Genomic DNA, 24002 nt, shown 5'->3' with positions numbered 1-24002 from the left:
TCATCATATTGACTGGACACATTTTCCCTGTGCCTTTGTTACCCATTGTCCTCATCAGTATTAACTAAGCTAGTCTAGTATTTGACTTCACATATTTTATTTTGTTGATTGTAAAACACCACATGATTTCTCTGAACTAAATGACGACAGTGAAATGACCCACAATAGTCACCTTTTTGGGTAGGGATTGAGGGGAAGGCACACAATGTGATTTCTTTTAAACGTGGTCCAGAAATTTTCTAAAACCCTGAGGGTTAAAAGCCAAACTAATCAGCTCAGTTCATCTGCCAAAGACAGGTTGGAGAAGTTAAATGGAATAAAGTTTTAAAAATTAGACTAGATTCTATTTGAATTTTTAAATTGTCTGCTTTTTATGAGTTTATGTTTGTTTCTGGGTTAAAATTGAAAGCCTATGGAAAAGTGATTAAATGACTTCATAAATGTCCCTGAAGTATAAGGTTTGACATTTTCATAGCATTTTATATTTTTTTCTGCATTTTATATTCTTTCAAAGCATTTTTACTTATATTGCTTTATTTGATGCCTCTTAGAATTCCTTTAAGGTAGACAGGAGACATCATGTCTTTTTATGTTAAATGATGAAATGGTACCCAGCATGGTTAAATACTTTCACAGGGTGACATCTGATTAATAGGGAACTTGAACTTGAAACCAGGTCTCCATCAAGTTTTTTCACCACACCATAGGGATCTTGAGTTGGACTTTCTAATTACCATAATTTCTATAAAATGTTGATTATTTATCGACATTGTCATATATTACAAACTCTCAAAATACAGGAATTGAATCATACTTCCATAAATTTCAAGACTTAACCCAGCACCTTGCATGTAATAGAGACTTAATAAATATGCCAAAAAGAGGTTTAAAAATGCCACAAAATTGTACCAATCTCTACCAGCAAGTGCAATATCCAAATCTAAGTGATCTGATAGGAGATTTTTAAATAAAAAATGATTCCTGAAATGTCTAGATTCTGGTAAAAATAATGAATAAAATGTAGCCACCTGCTTGTGCTATTGTTTAAATTTCCATTTTGAATTATTCAGGGATTAAACCAAAGTTTGCGCTCTTTTATAACAAATAAAATAAATCAATGCTCTTTTCAGTACAGATGAAATGATCTGGATAATGAGTTACCTGTTGAGAGTTCAGTTTGATCAATTTCAATCACGTGGGGGAGGATAAGGAGACATCTTTAATGAAACACAGATGTTGCTTCCTTCACTGTCTTTGTCTGGGCCAAAAGTCACATGCTGCCATAAAGTAACATTTAAAAAGAAAATATTTTTGGTTCTGAATGACTTACATGACATCAAATTTGGTTTTATACACATCAGGCGTATATTTACCTTTTGAATTCATGATGAAAGTATTGTCTGGCTCCATCGTCTTTTTTCTTTCATAAGATGGCATTAAAATGTAAATGTACAAAAGAAGATTATTAGTTGGCCTTGCCACATGTAAAAGACATCAGCTGACCCTTTTTTTTTTAAGATTTGTATTTGCAATATTCTGTGACTTCATTATGGCAGAGTATAAAAGGATTTAAAGAACACTCAGATCCTCCCAAAGACAAAGTTATGCTATTGCTTTGCCTTCTTGGAGTTTGGAAGACTTGAGTTTGATATTTCCATTTCATCTTCTTTTTAATCATGCTGTTTCACCCCTCATTACCCTGGCGATGAGATAATTCTCTACAATGACTTGGTCAGCTTATGCACATATTTTCTCAAGCTTAAAAAAAATGGCATAAGTTTAAGGACTGAACCATTATTCATTTAGATCAGTTATCTCCTAATAGCAGAAAATAAGGTATTATCAACCTGTAATGGAAGTTTAAGTTTACAAAACACATAAACACACACACCACATAATACCAAATTAGTAAGAGTACTATAAAGGGACTTCTCCTGTTACAGGAAAGGAACTTGCTGTATGAGGACTTTGAAGCAAATAGGCTGAGGTTTGAACGTTAGCTTTGCCATGTATTAGCAGAGTTCTTACCAGCTGGCCAGTGTTTACACCTGACTCTCAGTTTCTTCATCTATATAATGGAGATGAAATTATCGAATTCTAAGGACTGTTGTGAGGAATTAATAAATATGCATTATAACATCATAATTTAAGATCAAGTATGTATAAAATTTTAAATATTGAGAAATTTTGTGTGGACTTGGGAGGAGGCAGAATTTGTGTTCTAGATCTGCACTATCCAATATAGTAGTCACTAGTCATCTATGATTGTTTACATTGTAATTTAAGCTAACTAAGTCACACTAACCACATTTCAAGTGCACAGTAGTTGTATAGGACTAGGGACTACTATATTGGGCAGCACAGAAGAACATTTCCATCAACACAGAAAGTTCTAATGGACAGCACTGCCCTAGCCATCTACGGAGATAACCAAGCCAAATAGATATTTTCCCCCCTTATACTGATATCCCCCTAGTCTGAGTATTTGATCATATTTGCCTCTTCCTTTCTACAAGAACTGTCAGACACTGGCTTTTATTTTTATTTTATTCGGTAAAGAGGAAGTTTTAGTTTATAGTATTAGTTTCTTTAAGCTGAATAGTGTTAATTTCTTTAAGCAGAAAAATTACTGTCTAAATTTAGGTATTAAAAATTTAGGTATTCAGGGCTTCACTGGTGGCGCAGTGGTTGAGAGTCCGCCTGCCGATGCAGGGGACACGGGTTCGTGCCCCGGTCTGGGAAGATCCCACATGCCGCAGAGCGGCTGGGCCCATGAGCCATGGCCGCTGAGCCTGCGCGTCCGGAGCCTGTGCTCCGCAACACGAGAGGCCACAACAGTGAGAGGCCCGCGTACCGCAAAAAAAAAAAAAAAAAAAGTATTCAAAATCACCCACCCATGCTGACTTACCAAAAAGAATCATATAACCGAGGAAAACAAATCAACTCCATTCAGAAGAATATTGTTAAAATATTACTACATTTAGTTTTTCAAAATGAAATAATGTTAAACATTTTTCCCTAACTCTTAGTAAAAGTAACTAACATTCCTTTTGGTTTCTCATTCCCAGTGTACCTTGGGCTTATTCATCCTCATAGCCACATCCTTCCTCATTCCCTTATCATTATGCTTGAACTACTGCATTAGATTCTCAAGTAGTTACTCTCTCACTAGTTCCCCCCCTTAAAAAATGTATCTCTTGTCAACACCACTAGACTAATAATTTCCAACTCAGTCTTGACTACATTACTTCCATATTCAAAAGACTTTAACAATTCCCCTCTGTGCACAAGAAAGTCCAATATCTTTCATCTGACATTCCAGACTCTCCTGATGAAATCCTAGATTACCTTTCCAGCTGGATCTACTATTCCCAGTTGTGACCCTCTACCACAGCCAAACTTTTTGAGACCCAGTGAAGTATGCATTTTTGCATACCCATCAACACTGCCACCTGATTAGCTCTTGCCATTCCATTCTATGTATCCAAAATTTTATCCATCCTCCTTTGCCCATGTTAAATCCCACCTCCTCTGTAAAGTCAACACAGAGTGCCCACTCAAAAGATCACTGCTCTTATGATCTGTGCCTTTTGTTTACTAATGAACATTATATGCCTGTGCCCTTGTCTTCAACTATAACAATGTTTGAACTATAAATTATTGATTACAAGCAACTTTTTCTCCCTAACCTCTTTCTCTGTTGTCACCAAAGAGACAGATATAAAAGGTTTGCTGATTTTAATTCAGTAACTTTTATGAATCTTTTCTTAAAACTGTCAAAAATGTTAAGTGCATACCATTTTAAAACATAGTTCTCTGTTTCTTTTCATAGGTTCAGCTTCTGCACTGCATAAAGCAAACAGTCACTGGGGGTGATTCAGAAATTGTAGATGGATTTAACGTATGCCAAAAGCTCAAGGAAAAAAATCCTTGGGCATTCCAGATTCTGTCCTCCACCTTTGTGGACTTTACAGACATTGGAGTGGATTACTGCGATTTCTCTGTACAATCGAAACACAAAATTATAGAGTAAGTACTGTTTCTAAATTTGTCAGAGCAGTAAAACTGTTGACAGCAAAGCCTTCATTAACCTAAAGCTTAAACAACAGAAAAATTCAGTTAACTCACGAACTTTAGTTTTTATTAACTGTTTACTCCAGTTCTTGAATGAAAGAGGAAAAAAGAACACTATCACCATTAAAAAAATTCTTTATCAAATTCCCTGTTCTTAATCAATATAAGAAGAGTAACTAAGACTTCATGTATACTTCATTTTAAAAATATAAGTTCTACAGAGTTATAATCAGTGTGATTGTATGCTAATCAGGACCCTTTCAGAAGTGAAAAAAATATAACTCAAATTAGGTAGGTCCAGGAGTTTTAAAATATCATCTGATATTGATCTCTTTTTTTCCTTCACCTCTTAGCCAACATATCTTCTGTGTTGGCTTCATTTTCAAAGATAATCAATAGAAGCTCCAAGTTTTCATTGTTATTAGAGCTGATAATCACAGCACACAGAAAACACTTACTTCCCAATAGCTAACACAAAGATGTAGATTCGCTGCTCAACATGTGTTCAAGTCTATACTGGAAGCAATCACCATGGCTAGGAAGTCAGAGAATTTTGACTGGCTGTCCCTGGATCACATGTTCACCTCTGGAGTAAGGTCAGGCTCACCTGAACTACAAGGGCTGAGAATGAAACAGTGACATCTCCCCAGACTGATGCCAAAAACTCTTATGTTCCCTACACAGAATGTTTTGTGTGCTTTTTTCATTTAACATTATTTCACAATAATTTTTCAAGTATCTACAAGGACCACACATTTATTCTCTTATATGAGAATTATCCTACATTGTGTTTCTAGGACATGTTTTATTTAATCCAACCTCAGTTAATGAATGCTGGGGTGTTTTCCAATTTTATAACTGAGTTTGTATTCTTCTTTTAGGAGAAATAACCAAATAATACGAAAATAAACTCATTTAATAAATAATCAAATCCCCAGTTTACTAACTCAGCTTTATTATATACACATATGATTTTCATTTATTCATTCAACAAATATTTACTGAAGCCAGTCACTCTTCTTGGTGCTTGGGATACATCAGTGGACAAAACAAAGATTCCTGCCTTCATGTAGCTTACTTTCTAATAGGGGAGGGGAGAATCAGGAATTTTAAAATATATGAGTAAATTGCAATGAATATTAAAATATTTTAAGTGCTTAAGAAAAAAGGAAAAGTAAGGCAGGATAGGGGAATCTGTAGAGCCAAAGACTTAGGGAGGATAAAATTTGTATCATTAAATAGTGTGTCAAGGATAAGCTTTACTGAGTAGGTGATATTTCAGCAAAAATTTAAAGAAGTGAGGGAGTTTTTCCAGAAGATGAGCAGCTAGAGAAAAGTTCCTAGGATAACCCTAAGAAGATGCTGGGTGTGTTCAAGGGACAGCAATGAGGCCAATGGGGGGATGGTATTACAAAAGGAGGCCAGGTGGGGGTAAGTTTATATAGAGCCTTACTAGTCATTGTAATAACATTAGCTTTAATTCTTAGTGAAAAAAGGGCTTGCTGGAAGATTTTGACCAAAAGAGAGGCATCTATATTTATATAAAGTCATTTACATTTTAAGTGGATCACCATGGCTGCTGTGCTGAATATAGTGTACAAGAGCAAGGGCAGCAGCAGGAAGACCAGCTTGGAAGCTCCTACACGACCAGAGGTCAGAGATGAGGGTAACTTGAACATGAGTGGTCCAGGTGGCGATAGCAGCAGTATGGAGAAGGGTCTGCTTGGGGATATATTTTGCATATCAAAACAGCATATTTTCATGACAAATTGAATGATGGTGTGAGAGAAAGACACATGTGAAAAATAAATCCTAGTTCATAATAACATACCCTGAGAGGTAGGTCATTGAGGTGGGAAGAAGATAAAATAGCTCCTGAGATTCCCAGTTTTAACAGGACAGATTTCACTGTTTAAAAGTTAACTTAGAGGGCAAACAGCAGAAGCAAGAAGAACTACAATCCTGCAGCTTGTGAAACAAAAACCACATTCACAGAAAGATAGACCAAATGAAAAGGCAGACAATTATGTACCAGACGAGGGAACAAGGTAAAACCCCAGAAAAACAACTAAAGTAAGTGGAGATAGGCAAACTTCCAGAAGAAGAATTCAGAATAATGATAGTGAAGATGATCCAGGACCTCGGAAAAAGAATGGAGGCAAAGATCGAGAAGATGCAAGAAATGTTTAACAAAGACCTTCAAGAATTAAAGAACAAAGACCTAGAAAAATTAAAGAACAAACAGAGATGAACAATAAAATAACTGCAATGAAAAATACACCAGAAGGAATCAATAGCAGAATAACTAAGGCAGAACAACAGATAAGTGACCTGGAAGACAGAATTATGGAATCCACTGTTGCAAAACAGAAAAAAAAAAAATGAATGAAAAGAAATGAAGACACCATAAGGGACCTCTGGGACAACATTAAACACACCAACATTCACATTATAGGGGTTTCAGAAGGAGAACAGAGAGAGAAAGGACCTGAGAAAATATTTGAAGAGATTGTAGTCAATAACTTCCCTAACATGGGAAAGGAAATAGCCACCCAACTCCAGGAAGCACAGAGTCCCAGGCAGGAAAACCCAAGGAGAAACACGCTGAGATACATAATAAACAAATTGACAAAAATTAAAGACAAAGAAAAATTATTAAATGCAAAAAGGGAAAAATGACAAATAACATACAAGGGAACTCCCATAAGGTTAACAGCTAATTTTTCAGCAGAAACTCTACAAGCCAGAAGGGAGTGGCACAATATATTTAAAGTGATGAAAGGAAAGAACTTACAACAAACATTACTCTATCCATCAAGGAACTCATTCAGATTCGATGGAGAAATCAAAAGCTTTACAGACATGCAAAAGCTAAGAGAATTCAGCACCACCAAACCAGCTCTACAACAAATGCTAAAGGAACTTTTCTAAGTGGGAAACACAAGACAAGAAAAGGACCTACAAAAACAAAAACAAAACAATTAAGAAAATGGTAATAGGAACAGAGATATCAATAATTACCTTAAATGTAAATGCATTAAATGCTCCAACCAAAAGACACAGGCTAGCTGAATGGATACCAAAACAAGACACATATATATGCTGTCTACAAGAGACCCACTTCAGACCTAGGGACACATACACACTGAAAGTGAGGGGGTGGAAAAAGATATTCAATGCAAATGGAAATCAAAAGAAAGCTGGAATAGCAACACTCATATCAGTTAAAATAGACTTTAAAATAAAGAATGTTACATGAGACAAGGAAGGACATTACATAATGTCAATGGATCAATCCAAGAAGAAGACATAACAATTCTAAGTATATATGCACCCAACATAGGAGCACCTCACTACATAAGGCAAATGTTAACAGCTATAAAAGAGGAAATCAACAGTAACACAATAATAGTGGGGGACTTTTAACACCTCACTTACACCAATGGCCAGATGATCCAGACAGAAAATTAATAAGGAAACACAAGCTTTAAATGACACAATAGAACAGATATATTTAATTGATATTTATGGGACATTCCATCCAAAAACAGCAGACTACACTTTCTTCACAATTACACATGGCACATTCTCCAGTATGGGTCACTTCTTGGATCACAAATCAAACCTCGGTAAATTTAAGAAAATTGACATCATATCAAGCATATTTTCTGACAATGACACTAAGAGATTAGAAATCAATTACAGGGAAAAAACGTTAAAAACACAAACACATGGAGGCTAAACAACACGTTACTAAATAACAAAGAGACCAGTGAAAAAATCAAAGAGAAAATCAAAAAATACCTAGAGACAAATGACAATGAAAATACGACGATTCAAAACCTCTGGGATGCATCAAAAGCAGTTCTAACAGGGAAGTTTATAGCAAGAGCAGAAATCAATGAAATAGAAACAAAGAAAACAATGGAAAAGATCAATAAAACTAAAAGCTGGTTCTTTGAGAAGATAAACAAAATTGATAAAACATTAGCCAGACTCATCAAGAAAAAGAGGGTGAGGACTGGGCTTCCCTGGTGGTGCAGTGGTTGAGAGTCCGCCTGCCAATGCAGGGGACACAGGTTCGTGCCCTGGTGCGGGAAGATCCCACATGCCGTGGAGCGGCTGGGCCCATGAGCCATGGCCGCCGAGCCTGCACGTCCGGAGCCTGTGCTCCACAACGGGAGAGGCCACAGCAGTGAGAGGCCCGCGTACCACAAAAAAAAAAAAAAAAAAAAAAAAAAAAAGAGGGAGAGGACTCAAATCAATAAATTTAGGAATGAAAAAGGAGAAGTTACAACGGACACCACAGAAATACAAAGCATCCTAAGAGACTACTACAATCAACTCTATGCCAATAAAATGGACAACCTGGAAGAACTGGACAAATTCTTAGAAAGGTATAACCTTACAAGACTGAAACAGGAAGAAAGAGAAAATAGGAACACACCAATCACAAGTAATGAAATTGAAACTGTGATTAAAAATCTTCCAACAAACAAAAGCCCCAGACCAGATATCTTCACAGGAGAATTCTATCACACATTTAGAAAAGAGCTAACACCAATCCTTCTCAAACTCTTCCAAAAAATTGCCGAGGAAGGAACACTCCCAAATTCATTCTATGAGGCCACCATCACCCTGATACCAAAACCAGCAAAGATACTACAAAAAAAGAAAATTACAGACCAATATCACTCATAAATATACATGCAAAAATCCTCAACAAAATACTAGCAAACAGAATCCAACAACACATTAAAAGAATCATACACCATGACCAAGTGGAATTTATCCCATGGATGCAAGGATTCTTCAATATACGCAAATCAATCAATGTGATACACCATATTAACAACTTGAAGAATAAAAACCATATGATCATCTCAATAGGTGCAATAAAAGCTTTTGACAAAATTCAACACCCATTTATGATAAAAACTCTCCAGAAAGTGGGCAAACCATGGGAACCTGCCTCAACATAATAAAGGCCATATTTGACAAACCCACAGCAAACATCGTTCTCAATTGTGAAAAACTGAAAGCATTTCTCTAGATCAGGAAGAAGACAAGGATGTTCACTCTTGTCACTATTATTCAACAGAGTTTTGGAAGTCCTAGCCATGGCAATCAGAGAAAAAAAAGAAATAAAGGATACAAATTGGAAAAGAAGAAGTAAAACTGTCACTGTTGCAGGTGACATGATACTACACATCGATAATCCTAAAGGTGCCACCAGAAAACCACTACAGCTAATCAATGAATTTGGTAAATTTGCAGGATACAAAATTAATGCACAGAAATCTCTTGCAATCCTATACACTAACAATGAAAGATCAGAGGGAGAAATTAAGGAAACAATCCCATTCACCATTGCAAAAAAAGAATAAAATACCTAGGAATAAACTTACCTATTAAGGTAAAAGACCTGTACTCAGAAAACTATAAGACACTGATGAAAGAAATCAAAGATGATACAAACCAATGGAGAGATATACCATGTTCTTGGATTGGAAAAACAATATTGTGAAAATGATTATACTACCCAAAGCAATCTACAGATCCAATGCAATCCCTATCAAATTACCAATGGCATTTTTTTACAGAATTCAAACAAAAAATCTTAAAATTTGTATGGAGACACAGATGACCGGAATAGCCAAAGCAGTTTTTAGGGAAATAAATGGAGCTGGAGGAATCAGACTCCCTGACTTCAGACTTTACTACAAAGCTGCAGTAATCAAGACAGTATGGTACTGGCACAAAAACAGAAACATGGATGCATGGAACAGGATAGTGACCCAAGAGATAAACCCACGCACCTATGCTCAACTAAACTATGACAAAGGAGGCAAGGAAATATAATGGAGAAAAGAGAGTCTCTTCAATAAGTGGTGCTGGGAAAACTGGACAGCTACATGTAAAAGAATGAAATTGGAACACTCCCTAACACCATACACAAAAATAAGCTCAAAATGGATTAAAGACCAAAATGTAAGACCAGACACTATAAAACTCTTAGAGGAAAACATAGGAAGAACACTCTTTGACATAAATCACAGCAAGTTCTTTTCTGACCCACCCACTGGAGTAATGGAAATAAAAACAAAAATAAACAAATGGGAACAAATGAAACTTAAAAGCTTTTGCACAGAGTGAAGTAAGTCAGAAAGAGAAAAACAAATATATATTAAAGCATATATGTGGAATCTAAATAAATGGTACAGCTGAACCAGTCTGAAATGCAGAAATGAGACACAGATGTAGAGAACAAACGTATGGACAAAAAGAGGGAAAAGCAGGGGGGTGGGTGGTGGTGGTGGGATGAATTGGGGTTTGGGATTGACATACATACACTAATATGTATAAGATGGATAACTAATAAGAACCTGCTTTATAAAAAATAAAATATAATAAAATTCAAGAAAAAAAAGAGAAAATGAATGGTAATGACATGGTAATGGTAATGGTAAATATAAATGGGCTAAATACAACAATTTAAAAAAAAGTTACCTTAAAACCCTATGACAAATTACCATTTTGTTGTGACACAATATGGGTGCAGACTCTTCAGGGCTAGAGAACAGAGGCAAAAAAACAAAAACGAAAAGAAAACAACACTTAGCTATTGAGTGATTTTTTTTTTAACAGCTTTACTGGAGTATAATTGCATTACAATGGTGTATTAGTTTCTGCTTTATTACAAAGTGAATCAGCTATACATATACATATATCCCCGTATCCGCTCCCACTTGTGTCTCCCTCCCTCCCTCCCTATCCCACCCCTCTATATGGTGACAAAGCACCAAGCTTATCTACCTGTACTATGCAGCTGCTTTCCACTAGCTATCTATTTTACATTTGGTAGTATATATAAGTCCGTGCCACTCTCTCACTTCATCCCAGCTTACCCTTCCCCCTTCTCCTGTCCTCAAGTCCATTGTCTATGTCTGAATCTTTATTCCTGTCCTGACCCTAGGTTTCTCAGAAACTTTTTTTTTTTTTAGATTCCATATATATGTGTTAGCATATGGTGTTTGTTTTTCTCTTTCTGACTTACTTCACTCTGTATGACAGACTCTAGATCCATCCACCTCACTACAAATAACTCAATTTTGTTTCTTTTTATGGCTGACTAATATTCCATTGTATATATGGCCACATCTTCTTTATCCATTCATCTGTCAGTGGACACTTAGGTTGCTTCCATGTCCTGGCTATTGTAAATAGAACTGCAATGAACATTGTGGTACATGACTCTTTTTGAATTATGGTTTTCTCAGGGTATATGCCCAGTAGTGGGATTGCTGGGTCGTATGGTAGTTCTAGTTTTAGTTTTCTAAGGAACCTCCATACTGTTCTCCATAGTGGCTATATCAATTTACATTCCCACCAACAGCGCAAGAGGGTTCCCTTTTCTCCACACCTGCTCCAGCGTTTATTGTTTGTAGATTTTTTGATGATGGCCATTCTAACTGGTGTGAGGTGATACCTCATTGTAGTTTTGATTTGCATTTCTCTAATGATTTGTGATGTTGAGCATCCTCTCATATGTTTGTGGGCAATCCGTATATCTTCTTTGGAGAAAAGTCTATTTAGGTCTTCCACCCATTTGTGGATTGGGTTGTTTGTTTTTTCGATATTGAGCTGCCTGAGCTTCTTGCATATCTTGGAGATTAATCCTTTGTCAGTTGCTTCATTTGCAAATATTTTCTCCCATTCTGACGGCTGTCTTTTCATCTTCTTTATGGTTTCCTTTGCTGTGCAAAAGCTTTGAAGTTTCATTAGGTCCCATTTGTTTATTTTTGTTTTCATTCCCATTTCTCTAGGAGGTGGTTCCAAAAGGATCTTGCTGTGATTTATGTCATAGAGTGTTCCGCCTATGTTTTCCTCTAACAGTTTTACAGTGTCTAGCCTTAAATTTAGGTCTTTCATCCATTTTGAGTGTATTTTTCTGTACGGTGTAGGGAATGTTCTAATTTCATTCTTTTACATGTGGCTGTCCAGTTTTCCCAGCACCACTTATTAAAGAGGCTGTCTTTTCTCCATTGTATATTCTTGCCTGCTTTATCAAAAATAAGGTGACCATATGTACATGGGTTTATCTCTGGGCTTTCTATCCTGTTCCATTGATCTATATTTCTGTTTTTGTGCCAGTACCATACTGTCATGATGACTGTAGCTTTGTACTATAGTCTGAAGTCAGGGAGCCTGATTCCTCCAGCTCTGTTTTTCTTTTTCAATATTGCTTTGTCTATTCAGGGTCTTTTGTGTTTCCATACAAATTGTGAAATTTTTTGTTCTAGTTCTGTGAAAAATGCCATTGGTAGTTTGATAGGGATTGTATTGAATCTGTAGATTGCTTTGGGTAGTATAGTCATTTTCACAACTTTGATTCTTCCAATCCAAGAATATGGTATATCTCTCCATCTGTTTGTACCATCTTTAATTTCTTTCATCAGTGTCTTATAGTTTTCTGCATACAGGTCTTTTGTCTCCTTAGGTAGGTTTATTCCAGTTATTTTATTCTTTTGGTTGCAATGGTAAATGGGAGTGTTTTCTTAATTTCTCTTTCAGATTTTTCATCATTAGTGTATAGGAATGCAAGAGATTTCTGTGCATTAATTTTGTATCCTGCTACTTTTCCAAATTCATTGATTACCTCTACTAGTTTTCTGGTACCATCTTTAGGATTTTCTATGTATGGTATCATGTCATCTGCAAACAAACAGTGACAACTTTACTTCTTCTTTTCCAGTTTAGATTCCTTTTATTTCTTTTTCTTCTCTGATTGCTGTCACTAAAACTTCCAAACCTATGTTGAATAATAACGGTGAGAGTGGGCAACCTTGTCTTGTTCCTGATCTTATTTCTCCCTCTATTGAGATGATCATATGGTTTTTCTCCTTCAGTTTGTTAATATGGTTTATCACATTGATTGATTTGCATATATTGAAGAATCCTTGCATTCCTGGGATAAACCCCACTTGATCATGGTGTATGATCCTTTTAATGTGCTGTTGGATTCTGTTTGCGAGTATTTTGTTGAGGAGTTTTGCATCTATGTTCATCAGTGATATTGGCCTGTAGTTTTCTTTCTTTGTGACATCCTTGTCTGGTGTTGGTATCAGGGTGATGGTGGCCTCATAGAATGAGTGTGGGAGTGTTCCTCCCTCTGCTATATTTTGGAAGAGTTTGAGAAGAATAGGTGTTAGCTCGTCTCTAAATGTTTGATAGCGTTCGCCTGTGAAGCCATCTGGTCCTTGGCTTTGTGTGTTGGAAGATTTTTAATCACAGTCTCAATTTCACTGCTTGTGATTGGTTTGTTTATATTTTCTATTTCTTCCTGGTTCAGTCCCTGAAAGTTGTGCTTTTCTAAGAATTTGTCCATTTCTTCCAGGCTGTCCATTTTACTGGCATACAATTGCTTGTACTAATCTCTCATGATCCTTTGTATTTCTGCAGTGTCAGTTATTACTTCTCCTTTTTCATTTCTAATTCTATTGATTTGAGTCTTCTCCCTTTTTTTCTTGATGAGTCTGCCTAATGGTTTATCAATTTTGTTTATCTTCTCAAATAACCAGCTTTTAGTTTTATCGAACTTTGCTACTGTTTTCTTCATTTCTTTTTCATTTCTTTCCAATCTGATTTTTATGATTTCTTTCCTTCTGCTAACTTTGGGGGTTTTTTTTGTTCTTCTTTCTCTAATTGCTTTAGATGCAAGGTTAGGTTGTTAATTTGAGATGTTTCTTGTTTCTTGTGGTAGGATTGTATTGCTATAAACTTCCCTCTTACAACTGCTTTTGCTGCATCCCATGGGTTTTGGGTCGTCATGTTTTCATTGTCATTTGTTTCTAGGTATTCTTTGTTTTCCTCTTTGATTTCTTCAGTGATCTCTTGGTTATTTAGTAGTGTATTGTTTAGTCTCCATGTGTTTGTATATTTTACAGATTTTTTTCCTGTAATTGATATCTAGTCTCATAGCGTTGTGGTCGGAAATGATACTTGATATGATTTCAATTTTCTTAAATTTACCAAGGCTTGATTTGTGACCCAAGTTATGATCTATCCTGGAGAATGGTCCTTGAGCACTTGGAAAGAAAGTGTATGCTGTTATTTTGGGATGGAATGTCTTATAAATGTCAATTAAGTGCATCTTGTTTAATGTATCATTTAAAGCTGGTTTCCTTATTTATTTTCATTTTAGATGATCTGTCCATTTGTAAATGTGGGGTGTTAAAGTCCCCTACTATGATTCTGTTACTGTCAATTTCCCCTTTTGTGGCTATTAGCATTTGCCTTATATATTGAGGTGCTCCTATATTGGGTGCATAAATATTTACAATTGTTATATCTTCTTCTTGGATTGATCCCTTGATCATTATGTAGTGTCCTTCTTTGTCTCTTGCAATAGTCTTTATTTTAAAGTCTATTTTGTCTGATATGAGAATTGCTACTCCAGCTTTCTTTTGATTTCCATTTGCATGGAATATCTTTTTTCATCCCCTCACTTTCAGTCTGTATGTGTCCCTAGGTCTGAAGTGGGTCTCCTATAGACAGCATATATAGAGGCCTTGTTTTTGTATCCATTCAGCCAGTCTATGTCTTTTGGTTGCAGCATTTAATCCATTTACATTTAAGGTAATTATCAATATGTATGTTCCTAGTACCATTTTCTTAATTGTTTTGTGTTTTTTTTATTGTAGGTCTTTTCCTTCTCTTGTGTTTCCTTCCTAGAGAAGTTCCTTTAGCATTTGTTGTAAAGCTGGTTTGGTGGTGCTGAATTCTCTTAGCTTTTGCTTGTCTGTAAATGTATTAATTTCTCTGTCAAATCTGAATGAGATCCTTGCCAGGTGGAGTAACCTTTGTTGTAGGTTTTCCCTTTCATCACTTTAAATATGTCCTGCCACTCCCTTCAGGCTTGCAGAGTTTCTGCTGAAGGATCAGCTGTTAACCTGATGGGGATTCCCTTGTAGGTTATTTGTTGTTTTACCCTTGCTGCTTCTAGTATTTTTTCTTTGTATTTAATTTTTGATAGTTTGATTAATATGTGTCTTGGTGTGTTTCTGCTTGGATTTATCCTTTATTTGACTCTCTGTGATTTCCAGACTTAACTATTTCCCTTCCCATATTAGGGTAGTTTTCAACTATAATCTCTTCAAATATTTTCTCAATCCTTTTCTTTTTCTCTTCTTCTTCTGGGACCCCTATAATTCGAATGTTGGTGAGTTTAATGTTGTCCCAGAGGTCTCTGAGACTGTTCTCAATTTTTTTATTCTTTTGTCTTTATTCTGCTCTGCAGTAGTTATTTCCCCTACTTTATCTTCCAGGTCAGTCATCCGTTTTTCTGCCTCAGTTATTCTGCTACTCTTTCCTTCTAGAGAATTTTTAATTTCATTTATTGTGTTGTTCATCATTGTTTGTTTGCTCTTTAGTTCTTCTAGGTCCTTGTTAAACGTTTTTTGTATTTTCTCCATTCTATTTCCAAGATTTTGGATCATCTTTATTATCAATACTCTGAATTCTTTTTCAGGTAGACTGCCTATTTCCTCTTCATTTGTTTGGTCTGGTGGCTTTTTACCTTGCTCCTTCATCTGTTGTGTGTTTCTTTGTCTTCTCATTTTGCTTAACTTACTGTGTTTGTGGTCTCCTTTTTGCAGGCTGCAGGTTCATAGCTCCTGTTGTTTGTGGTGTCTGCCCCCAGTGGCTAAGGTTGGTTCAGTGGGTTCTGTAGGCTTCCTGGTGGAAGGGACTAGTGCCTGTGTTCTGGTGGTTGAGGCTGGATTTGTCTTTCTGGTGGGCAAGTCCACATCCAGTGGTGTGTTTTGGGGTGTCTGTGACCTTATTATGATTTTAGGCAGCCTCACTGCTAATGGGTGAGGTTGTGTTCCTGTCTTTCTATTTTTTTGGCATAGGATATTCAGCACTGTAGCTTGCTGTTTGTTGAGTGGAGCTGGGTCTTAGTGTTGAGATGGAGATCTCTGGGAGAGCTTTCACCATTTGATATTACGTGGAGCCAGGATGTCTCTAGTGGACCAATGTCCTGACCTCAGCTCTCCCACCTTCTCGGCTCAGAAGAAAAGGAAGAAAAAAAGAAAGAAAGATTGGAATAAAATAAATAAAATAAAATAATTATTAAAAATAAAATAATTAAAAAGTAATAAAAAAGAAAAAAAAAGAAGGAAAGAAGAGAGCAACCAATGAAAAAACAAATATACCAATGATAACAAGTGCTAAAAACTATACTAAAAAAAAAAAATGGACAGACAGAAGCCTAGGACAAGTGGTCAAATCAAAGCTATAAGACAAAATCACACACAGAAGCATACACATACACACTCACGAAAAGAGAAAAAGGAAAAAAATATATATATATTGTTGCTCCCAAAGTCTACTGCCTCAATTTGGGATGATTCGTTGTGTATTCAGGTATTCCACAGATGCAGGGTACAGCAAGTTGATTGTGGAGATTTAATCCGCTGCTCCTGAGGCTGATGGCAGATTTCCCTTTCTCTTCTTTGTTCGCACAGCTCCCGGGGTTCAGCTTTGGATTTGGACCCGCCTCTGCGTGTAGGTCGCCTGAGGGCGTCTGTTCTTTGCTCAGATAGGACGGGGTTAAAGGAGCTGCTGATTCAGGGGCTTTGGCTCACTCAGGCCGGAGGGAGGGAGGGGCACGGAGTGCTGGGCGAGTCTGCGGCGGCAGAGGCCAGAGTGACGTTGCACCAGCCTGAGGCGCGCCGTGTGTTCTCCCAGGGAAGCTGTCCCTGGATCATGGGACCCTGGCAGTGGTGGGCTGCACAGGCTCCCGGGATGGGCGGTGTGGATAGTGACCTGTGCTCACACACAGGCTTCTTGTTGGTGGCAGCAGCAGCCTTAGCGTCTCATGCCCGTCTCTGGGGTCCATGCTTTTAGCCGCGGCTCACGCCCGTCTCTGGAGCTCCTTTAAGCAGCGCTCTGAATCCCCTCTCCTCGCGCACCAGGAAACAAAGAGGAAAGAAAAAGTCTCTTCCCTCTTAGGCAGGTCCAGACTTTTCCCCGGACTCCCTCCTGGCTAGCCGTGGTGCACTAACCCCCTGCAGGCTGTGTTCACGCCGCCAACCCCAGTCCTCTCCCTGCGCTCCGACAGAAGCCCGAGCCTCAGCTTCCAACCCCGCCCGCCCTGGCGGGTGAGCAGACAAGCCTCTCCGGCTGGTGAGTGCCGGTTGGCCCTGATCCTCTGTACGGGAATCTCTCGGCTTTGCCCTCCGCACCCGTTGCTATGCTCTCCTCCGTGGCTCCAAAGCTTTCCCCCTCCGCTACCCGCAGTCTCCACCCGGGAAGGGGCTTCCTAGTGTGTGGAAACCTTTCCTCCTTCACGGCTCCCTCCCACTGGTGCACGTCCCTATTCTTTTGTCTCTGTTCTTCCTTTTTTCTTTTGCCCTACCCAGGTACGTGGGGAGTTTCTTGCCTTTTGGGAGGTCTGAGGTCTTCTGCCAGCATTCAGTAGGTGTTCTGTAGGAGTTGTTCCACGTATAGATGTATTTCTGATGTATCTGTGTGGAGGAAGGTGATCTCCACGTCTTACTCTTCCGCCATCTTGAAGGTCTCCTTGAGTGAGATTAACAATATCTATCATCATAATTTGCTTTTGTTATTTTTTGCAATAACATTCTAGAATTTGGCCGTTATCAAGGTCTCAGGGATATCCATAAAGAATATCAAGTGGTTAACATTAATTCACTTAAAATGTATTTTTAACAACAGGAGATGAAACAAAGAGAGTTTTCAGTTAATCAAGGGCCTCGGTCCCCTGAGTGTTTGGGTTAATTTTCCTGGTGGTTAAATCTTTTAAGTCTTTTGAGATGCTTATGTCCTATCTAATACAAAAAGATCTTGGAGGCTGCTGAGAAAGTTAAGTATCATGCAGTACAATAAAAAACAAAGTAACTAGGACGAAAATAATAGTGAGATTAAGCTATAGTGTTGCATCCTACTGGTTACAAATTCAGTCACATGAACACAACTCCTCTTGTTATCTGTGAGTTGTTGGTCAAGTGACTTATTCTTGCTAAGCCACGAAAAGGAGTAATTCTCAGTAAAAAAAAAAAAAGTGATATTAATACTTACCACATAATAATTGTAGTGGGAATTATAGAGGTAATATACAGACAGCCCTGTCAAAGTGTCTGGATCAGAAAGGGCAGAATAAATTTTAGCTAGCCATAATTTTCATAATCCAACACATTTACTGGTGATAGATTTTAATTTCAGCTCTGAGTTTCTAAAGACCAAAGCAAGGAGGGAACATAATCCATTTGCAAAATTTGAGATGCTTTTAAAGTCTGAAATAAATTTTTCTTGCATAAAATGTGATGTGGTGGGCAAGACCATAGTGATATTCTCACAACAAATTCACATCACCTCTCTCAATGAGAAATAATATTTTAACTAACGAGGCGTGTCCACAGCATCCACCTGGATTGTAGGAGATGATTCTACAGTCTTTCCCTTGGGTTCTTTTATTGGCATCACTGATGATGTTTTGCTTTTACTAATTTGCAGTCATCATGTTGCTTGTTTCTGTTTAAATGCTTGTCCTTTATGCATAGCTAATACATAGCTGGTTATTCCTCATCTTTGGGGGCTTTTTACCCTTCCTCAGCATATAATCCTGCATCAAGACCTTCCTTTCATTCTGTTTTTGCACACAGAATATCCTGCTTACTAAGATTCAATTTTGCATTTTAGGTTGATCTTCAAGATGCCAGCCACTCATCTCCTCTAACATTCTTCAATCCTCAGGATAACATCTTCTCTAGACCTCATAACTAAATTTACTTTCTATTTCTCCTCAGGTCATTACTGAGAATGCTAAATAACAAATTTGTTTCTTATTTTCTCATATAGAAAGTAGATACCAGGTGAAAAGAGACAGAGGCTGTGTTACACACACGTACACACACAGAGAAATTGCTTCTTTTTGCCCACATGTGTGAACTCTGGGAAATGAAAACTTAATACAATGTACCATGGGACACACAATCCTGATTTCATGAGATTAATGAATCACGAAGTTCCTTTCAAAGATATGTGAGGATACATACATGGACTCCAAAAGAGAGAGCTCATAACTAGCATAACCATTCCCATGCAAGAATTACGGTGTTAGTGGAAAAAAAAAACAAAACATCACCAGAGTGGCTGGGATGGAAGACCCCAAGAAGTTTCAAAGATGTGACATACTTGTCAGTATCATGGAGGATGACACAAAGGGTGTCATTGGTATATGTACAGAAAATAATGCAGGGGGAGAGGAGGGAATGTGGGTCAGGAGCAGTCAGGCTAGAATTTTAAAGATAAGATGAAAAGGCAAAATGCCCTCAGAAACTGTGAAAGGGGTCTGAAACCAGCAGTATGAACACTAATGGGGCAATTGAAAGGCCAAGCACTGTCCTTTGTACCCCTCAAACCCAGAGGTCCACAGTCTCTTCTGCTGACTGTCCTCTTCCTTGATTCTTTGTTCATAAAGCCACAACCTGCAGGCCAGAGAGCATCCTTTATCTATGTGGAGAAGATGGGGCAACAGGGGAGGGCCCTTCACTGCCTATTCAGTCATATTTGTATTTTATCAATATATATAAATTCAATTTCTAAGAGCCTTTTTTGAAAACCTGTTCCTTTCTTACATTCTTTCCCTATATGGTTCAATAGGTAGTTTTCAGTCACTGTTCAATAAGCAAAGAGTTGCTGCTAGTCACTATTTCTTAGAGTTTATCATTACATTTGCCATTGGCTCAGAGGATTGACTATTAATCTGAGGTACAAAGCACAGGGGCCCAGATAGCCATACTTTGTATACCACAGGCCATTGCATCCTTCCTCCCATAACCTAGCTTGTTGATAATGGTTCACTCTGTGTGAGCAGCCAGCTAAGTGTAATCTAGACCCCAAATCAGTGTCACCAACCCCTGGAACATGTGACAGTCTGTTCGGTTTGACTCATCAGTCAGCTGTTGGTTCACATTACCACCTCCTAAGCTGGCCCAGGAGTAATTCTTGGCACTTTGTCACCATCCTTGCCCACCTACAGTTTTTATCCATCACTCCTGTACCTAAAGAAAAGGTAAAGTTGGCTGATGTTTTAGAACTGGAGAAAAGTTCACCCTCCGAATAAGCTTAAAAAAAAATTTGTCTCTTCCTTTTGTCTCTGTGTCTAAATGGTCATGCCTTCCTAATTATAACCAGCAAACTTAAATTTAGAAATAATGTTATCATTTGTTACATTGAAAACAGTATTATGTTACATTGTCATGATCAATATTCTAAGAAAGAATATAGAGATCACAATATTAGGCTCTCCCAAGGTACTAAAAAGACCTTGGTACTCTCTAAAGGTACTGAAAAAATGTATACAAAGTTATATATGCAACAGATATTTAATAACTGCCTGTTATATCCAGGATCTTTGTTAATTGCTGGGAATACAACGTTAAATGACATTCAGTATCAGTCTTCTAGAAGCCTATACACTAAGATACATAGTATAGATGGAAAGATCCAAAGAATGTGCCTCAGGCTAGACTCTTCTTTCTCTGTGCCTCAGTTTCCCCATCTATAAACTAGGGATTGAAATAGAACAGAGTATTTCCAATTTTTAAAAAACAATTTTTTGGGGCTCCCCTGGTGGCGCAGTGGTTGAGAGTCCGCCTGCCAGTGCAGGGGACATGGGTTCATGCCGCGGTCCGGGAAGATCCCACGTGCCGCGGAGCGGCTGGGCCCGTGAGCCATGGCCGCTGAGCCTGCGCGTCCAGAGCCTGTGCTCCGCAACGGGAGAGGCCACAACAGTGAGAGGCCCGCATACCGCAAAAAAAAAAAAAAAAAACAATTTTTTCTTCCCAATATTGTTCCAGTAAAATCATATTTAAAACTTCCATAGATGAAACATATAAAGTGATTGACCTATGAACTGTAACATAAAAATATTTTAATATGTAAAAGCTACTGTTTTAAAGAATAAAGAATGAATTTATTTTCCTAAACAAATTTTAACTGGAATTTCTCAGAAACATTTATTTTAAATTAATTTGAATCAATTCTGGAACTTATGTAGTAAGATTTCAAAAAATTCTTGCTAAATGAATATGTGAAAAAAACAAATGAGTACATTGTACCACAGATAACCTTAATATCTTCTGTACATGTGTTTGGATTCTTTAATATTGTATTTCAGAAATATCTTCCAAGATGAAATGACCCTTACAAATGTAAATAGATATTTCATGACTTCTATATTTTAACTTTTTCTCTTTGAAAAATAGATTAGACGATAAAGGCCAAGTGGTTCGCATCAACTTCAATAATGCAACTAGAGACACAATATTTGATGTACCTGTTGAAAGAGTTCAGCCTTTTTATGCTGCTCTGAAGGAGTTTGTTGACCTCATGAATTGTAAAGAATTCAAGTTTACTTTCAAGATGAATCCAGGTCAGTGAACACATTTTCTCAGACAACTGAAAGAATGGATTTTCTTCAACCTTAACCATTTAGCACAATATCTAGAGCAGTGTTTCTCAAACATGGCATGTGGAACACTAACAACAGAGTCTTGGTGAGCAGCCAGCTTGCTTAAATAGCAGACTCCTGGCCCCTACCCTTCCTCTAAATTGACTCTCCAGACTTTAAAATACTCATAAGTCCCTAGGTAATCCTTAAGCACACCAAAATTTAATAACCTCTAACCTAAAGAATAAATATTGAAAGACAAGCTACAGACCAAATAAAATCTCATGTCTGATATGAAGACTGATGACTTATATTTTCTATTTTGATAGCCAATCAATATAAACTGAAACCTGTACTTAATTTTCCTATCTTGGTAAATAAATAAAATTATCTCCATGAGTCTCACTCTAAAGTACATGAGTAGGATTTACTCATTACGCTTATCTGATCTGGCAAACATGGTGCTACCTGAAATAAAGTAGTACTTGAAGTATTCCAGCCACTTGGATAAAGGAGCAGAAAGCACTATGGTTTGTCTGGACCATCTCTACTCAATAAAGTGACATCAAACTTGAGGCTTTTGATATTTAAAATAAAAAGCATAATTTCTCCCTCCTACTGATTGGGCCAAGTGGAAGATACTTTACGTGTGTGATTATTTTTTGAACTGATCTTTGGTATAATAAGGTAATACTAGAAATCTCCATAAGTCCGCTGCTATGAAGTCAACACCAAGTTGAGTTTAAGAGCAGCAACATGTAAAATGGAAATACCGTGGGAGAAAAGTACCCCCAAAATAGGAGTTGGAATTCAACCTTCACCGTTCAATGGCAGTGTATCTCCTGGCAAGTGCCTCAACTGCTCAGAGCTTCAGTTTTCTCATGTATGAAAATAGGAGATAATACTCTCCTTTCAAGATTTTTATGAGGCATAGAAATTATGTACATAAAATACTAGGAACATGAAAGACAAACCAAGAATGTCACTACCCTTATAATTGTTTGAAGCTGTTAAAGTAGAAATAAATACTTCTTAAGTCAGGAGGAGAAAAACAAATACCATATGATACCACTTATATGTGGAATCTAAACTATGACACAAATGAAACAGACTCACAGACATAGAGAACAGCCTTGTGGTTGTCAATGGGGAGAAGGTTGGGGAAAGGGATGGACTGGACATTTGGGGTTAGCAGATGAAAGCTATTATATATAGAATGGATGAACAACAAGGTCCTACTATATATCACGGGGAATTATATTCAATATCCTGTAATAAACCATAATGGAAAAGAATATAAAAAAGAATGTATATATAACTGAATCACTTTGCTGTACAGCAGAAATTAACACAATATTATAAATCAACTATACTTCAATTTAAAAAAAACACTTCTGAGTAAGAGATAAGTAACCATTAGGAAGAACAATTCAAAGGTTTTATACAGAGATAATACTTTAAGTAAGAATTATAAAAGTGTCTACAAGGGCCCCCCAAGCTATGTAGTTCAAATGTCAAAAGGTCTAAAGCAGTCTCCATTCAGTGGGCCTGATTTGTATGAAAAAGCAAATGCGCAGTTTCATGTAAAGAAATAAACATATTGCGTCTTGATGTGAACCAAGTAGCAATGCTGTTTTGCAGTTTACATTTTCTAGCTCAGAAAATCATTTACACATAGAATTATATTCATATTGAACAAAATCTTTTGTCTAGGTGATGTGATTACCTTTGATAACTGGCGCTTACTTCATGGCCGACGGAGCTATGAAGCAGGAACTGAGATATCCCGCCATCTAGAAGGAGCTTATGCCGACTGGGATGTGGTCATGTCAAGGCTTCGTATCTTAAGGCAGAGTGTCCGGAATAGAAACTGAATCTCCTGTCGATAAGATTCCAGTGAGTGTATTTTATAAGATATGGCAAGGTTACTTGTCTTCACAGGCCATGAGCCATGTCAGTAACACATTAATTTCTTTAACACAAGAGTTCTCTTTTCTTTGTAGTCATATACACTGCCAACTTTTTAGATGTTGTAGCCATGCTCTCTCTTTTTCAAATAAAGCATCTCTTCTGTCCAATTGCATGTATGATCTAATTTCTTTTGCACATCTGTGAGAGTCTCCAGAATACCTTCAAATAGTTTTGTATCAAAGTCTTTCTTCAAGTAAGGCTTCTTCTAAATAAAGCTTTTGTTTCAAATAAAGGTTGTGTTTCAAATAAACTTGTCTCAAAACATGTTTCTGCTCTGTTGCCTGGAGGGTCTCATTTTTCATGACTACATATGACTGTCTTTAGCATGCTTGGAAAGAGGCTTCATATTTTCAAAGATCTCTTTTGTTTACTCTTATTACAGAATTACGTGACCCCAATTTCCAGACCTCACCAACTTGGTGATCTCAGCATTTCTTTTAATACCTAAATTATGATACCAAACCCAAGAATATGCCAA

At 37.3% G+C, this 24002-nt stretch overlaps 1 protein-coding gene across 2 annotated transcripts in view; it reads left to right on the top strand.

Moving 5' to 3' along the window:
• BBOX1 (gamma-butyrobetaine hydroxylase 1) overlaps nucleotides 1-23774 on the top strand; it is a 76259-nt gene extending 52485 nt beyond the window's left edge. For both annotated transcript variants that reach the window (XM_033409636.2, XM_033409632.2), the window contains exons 6-8: nucleotides 3833-4029; nucleotides 21369-21535; nucleotides 23267-23774. In XM_033409636.2, coding sequence (XP_033265527.1) covers nucleotides 3833-4029; nucleotides 21369-21535; nucleotides 23267-23427 — 525 coding nt within the window. In that variant the 3' untranslated portion in view covers nucleotides 23428-23774. The remainder of the gene's footprint in view (nucleotides 1-3832; nucleotides 4030-21368; nucleotides 21536-23266) is intronic.
• Nucleotides 23775-24002: the final 228 nt, after the last annotated feature.

The sequence above is a fragment of the Orcinus orca genome, chromosome 8 (assembly GCF_937001465.1).
Source record: "Orcinus orca chromosome 8, mOrcOrc1.1, whole genome shotgun sequence".
NCBI lineage: Eukaryota > Metazoa > Chordata > Mammalia > Artiodactyla > Delphinidae > Orcinus > Orcinus orca.
Note: the sequence above shows the minus strand (reverse complement) of the source record. Positions and strands in the feature narration are given on the sequence as shown.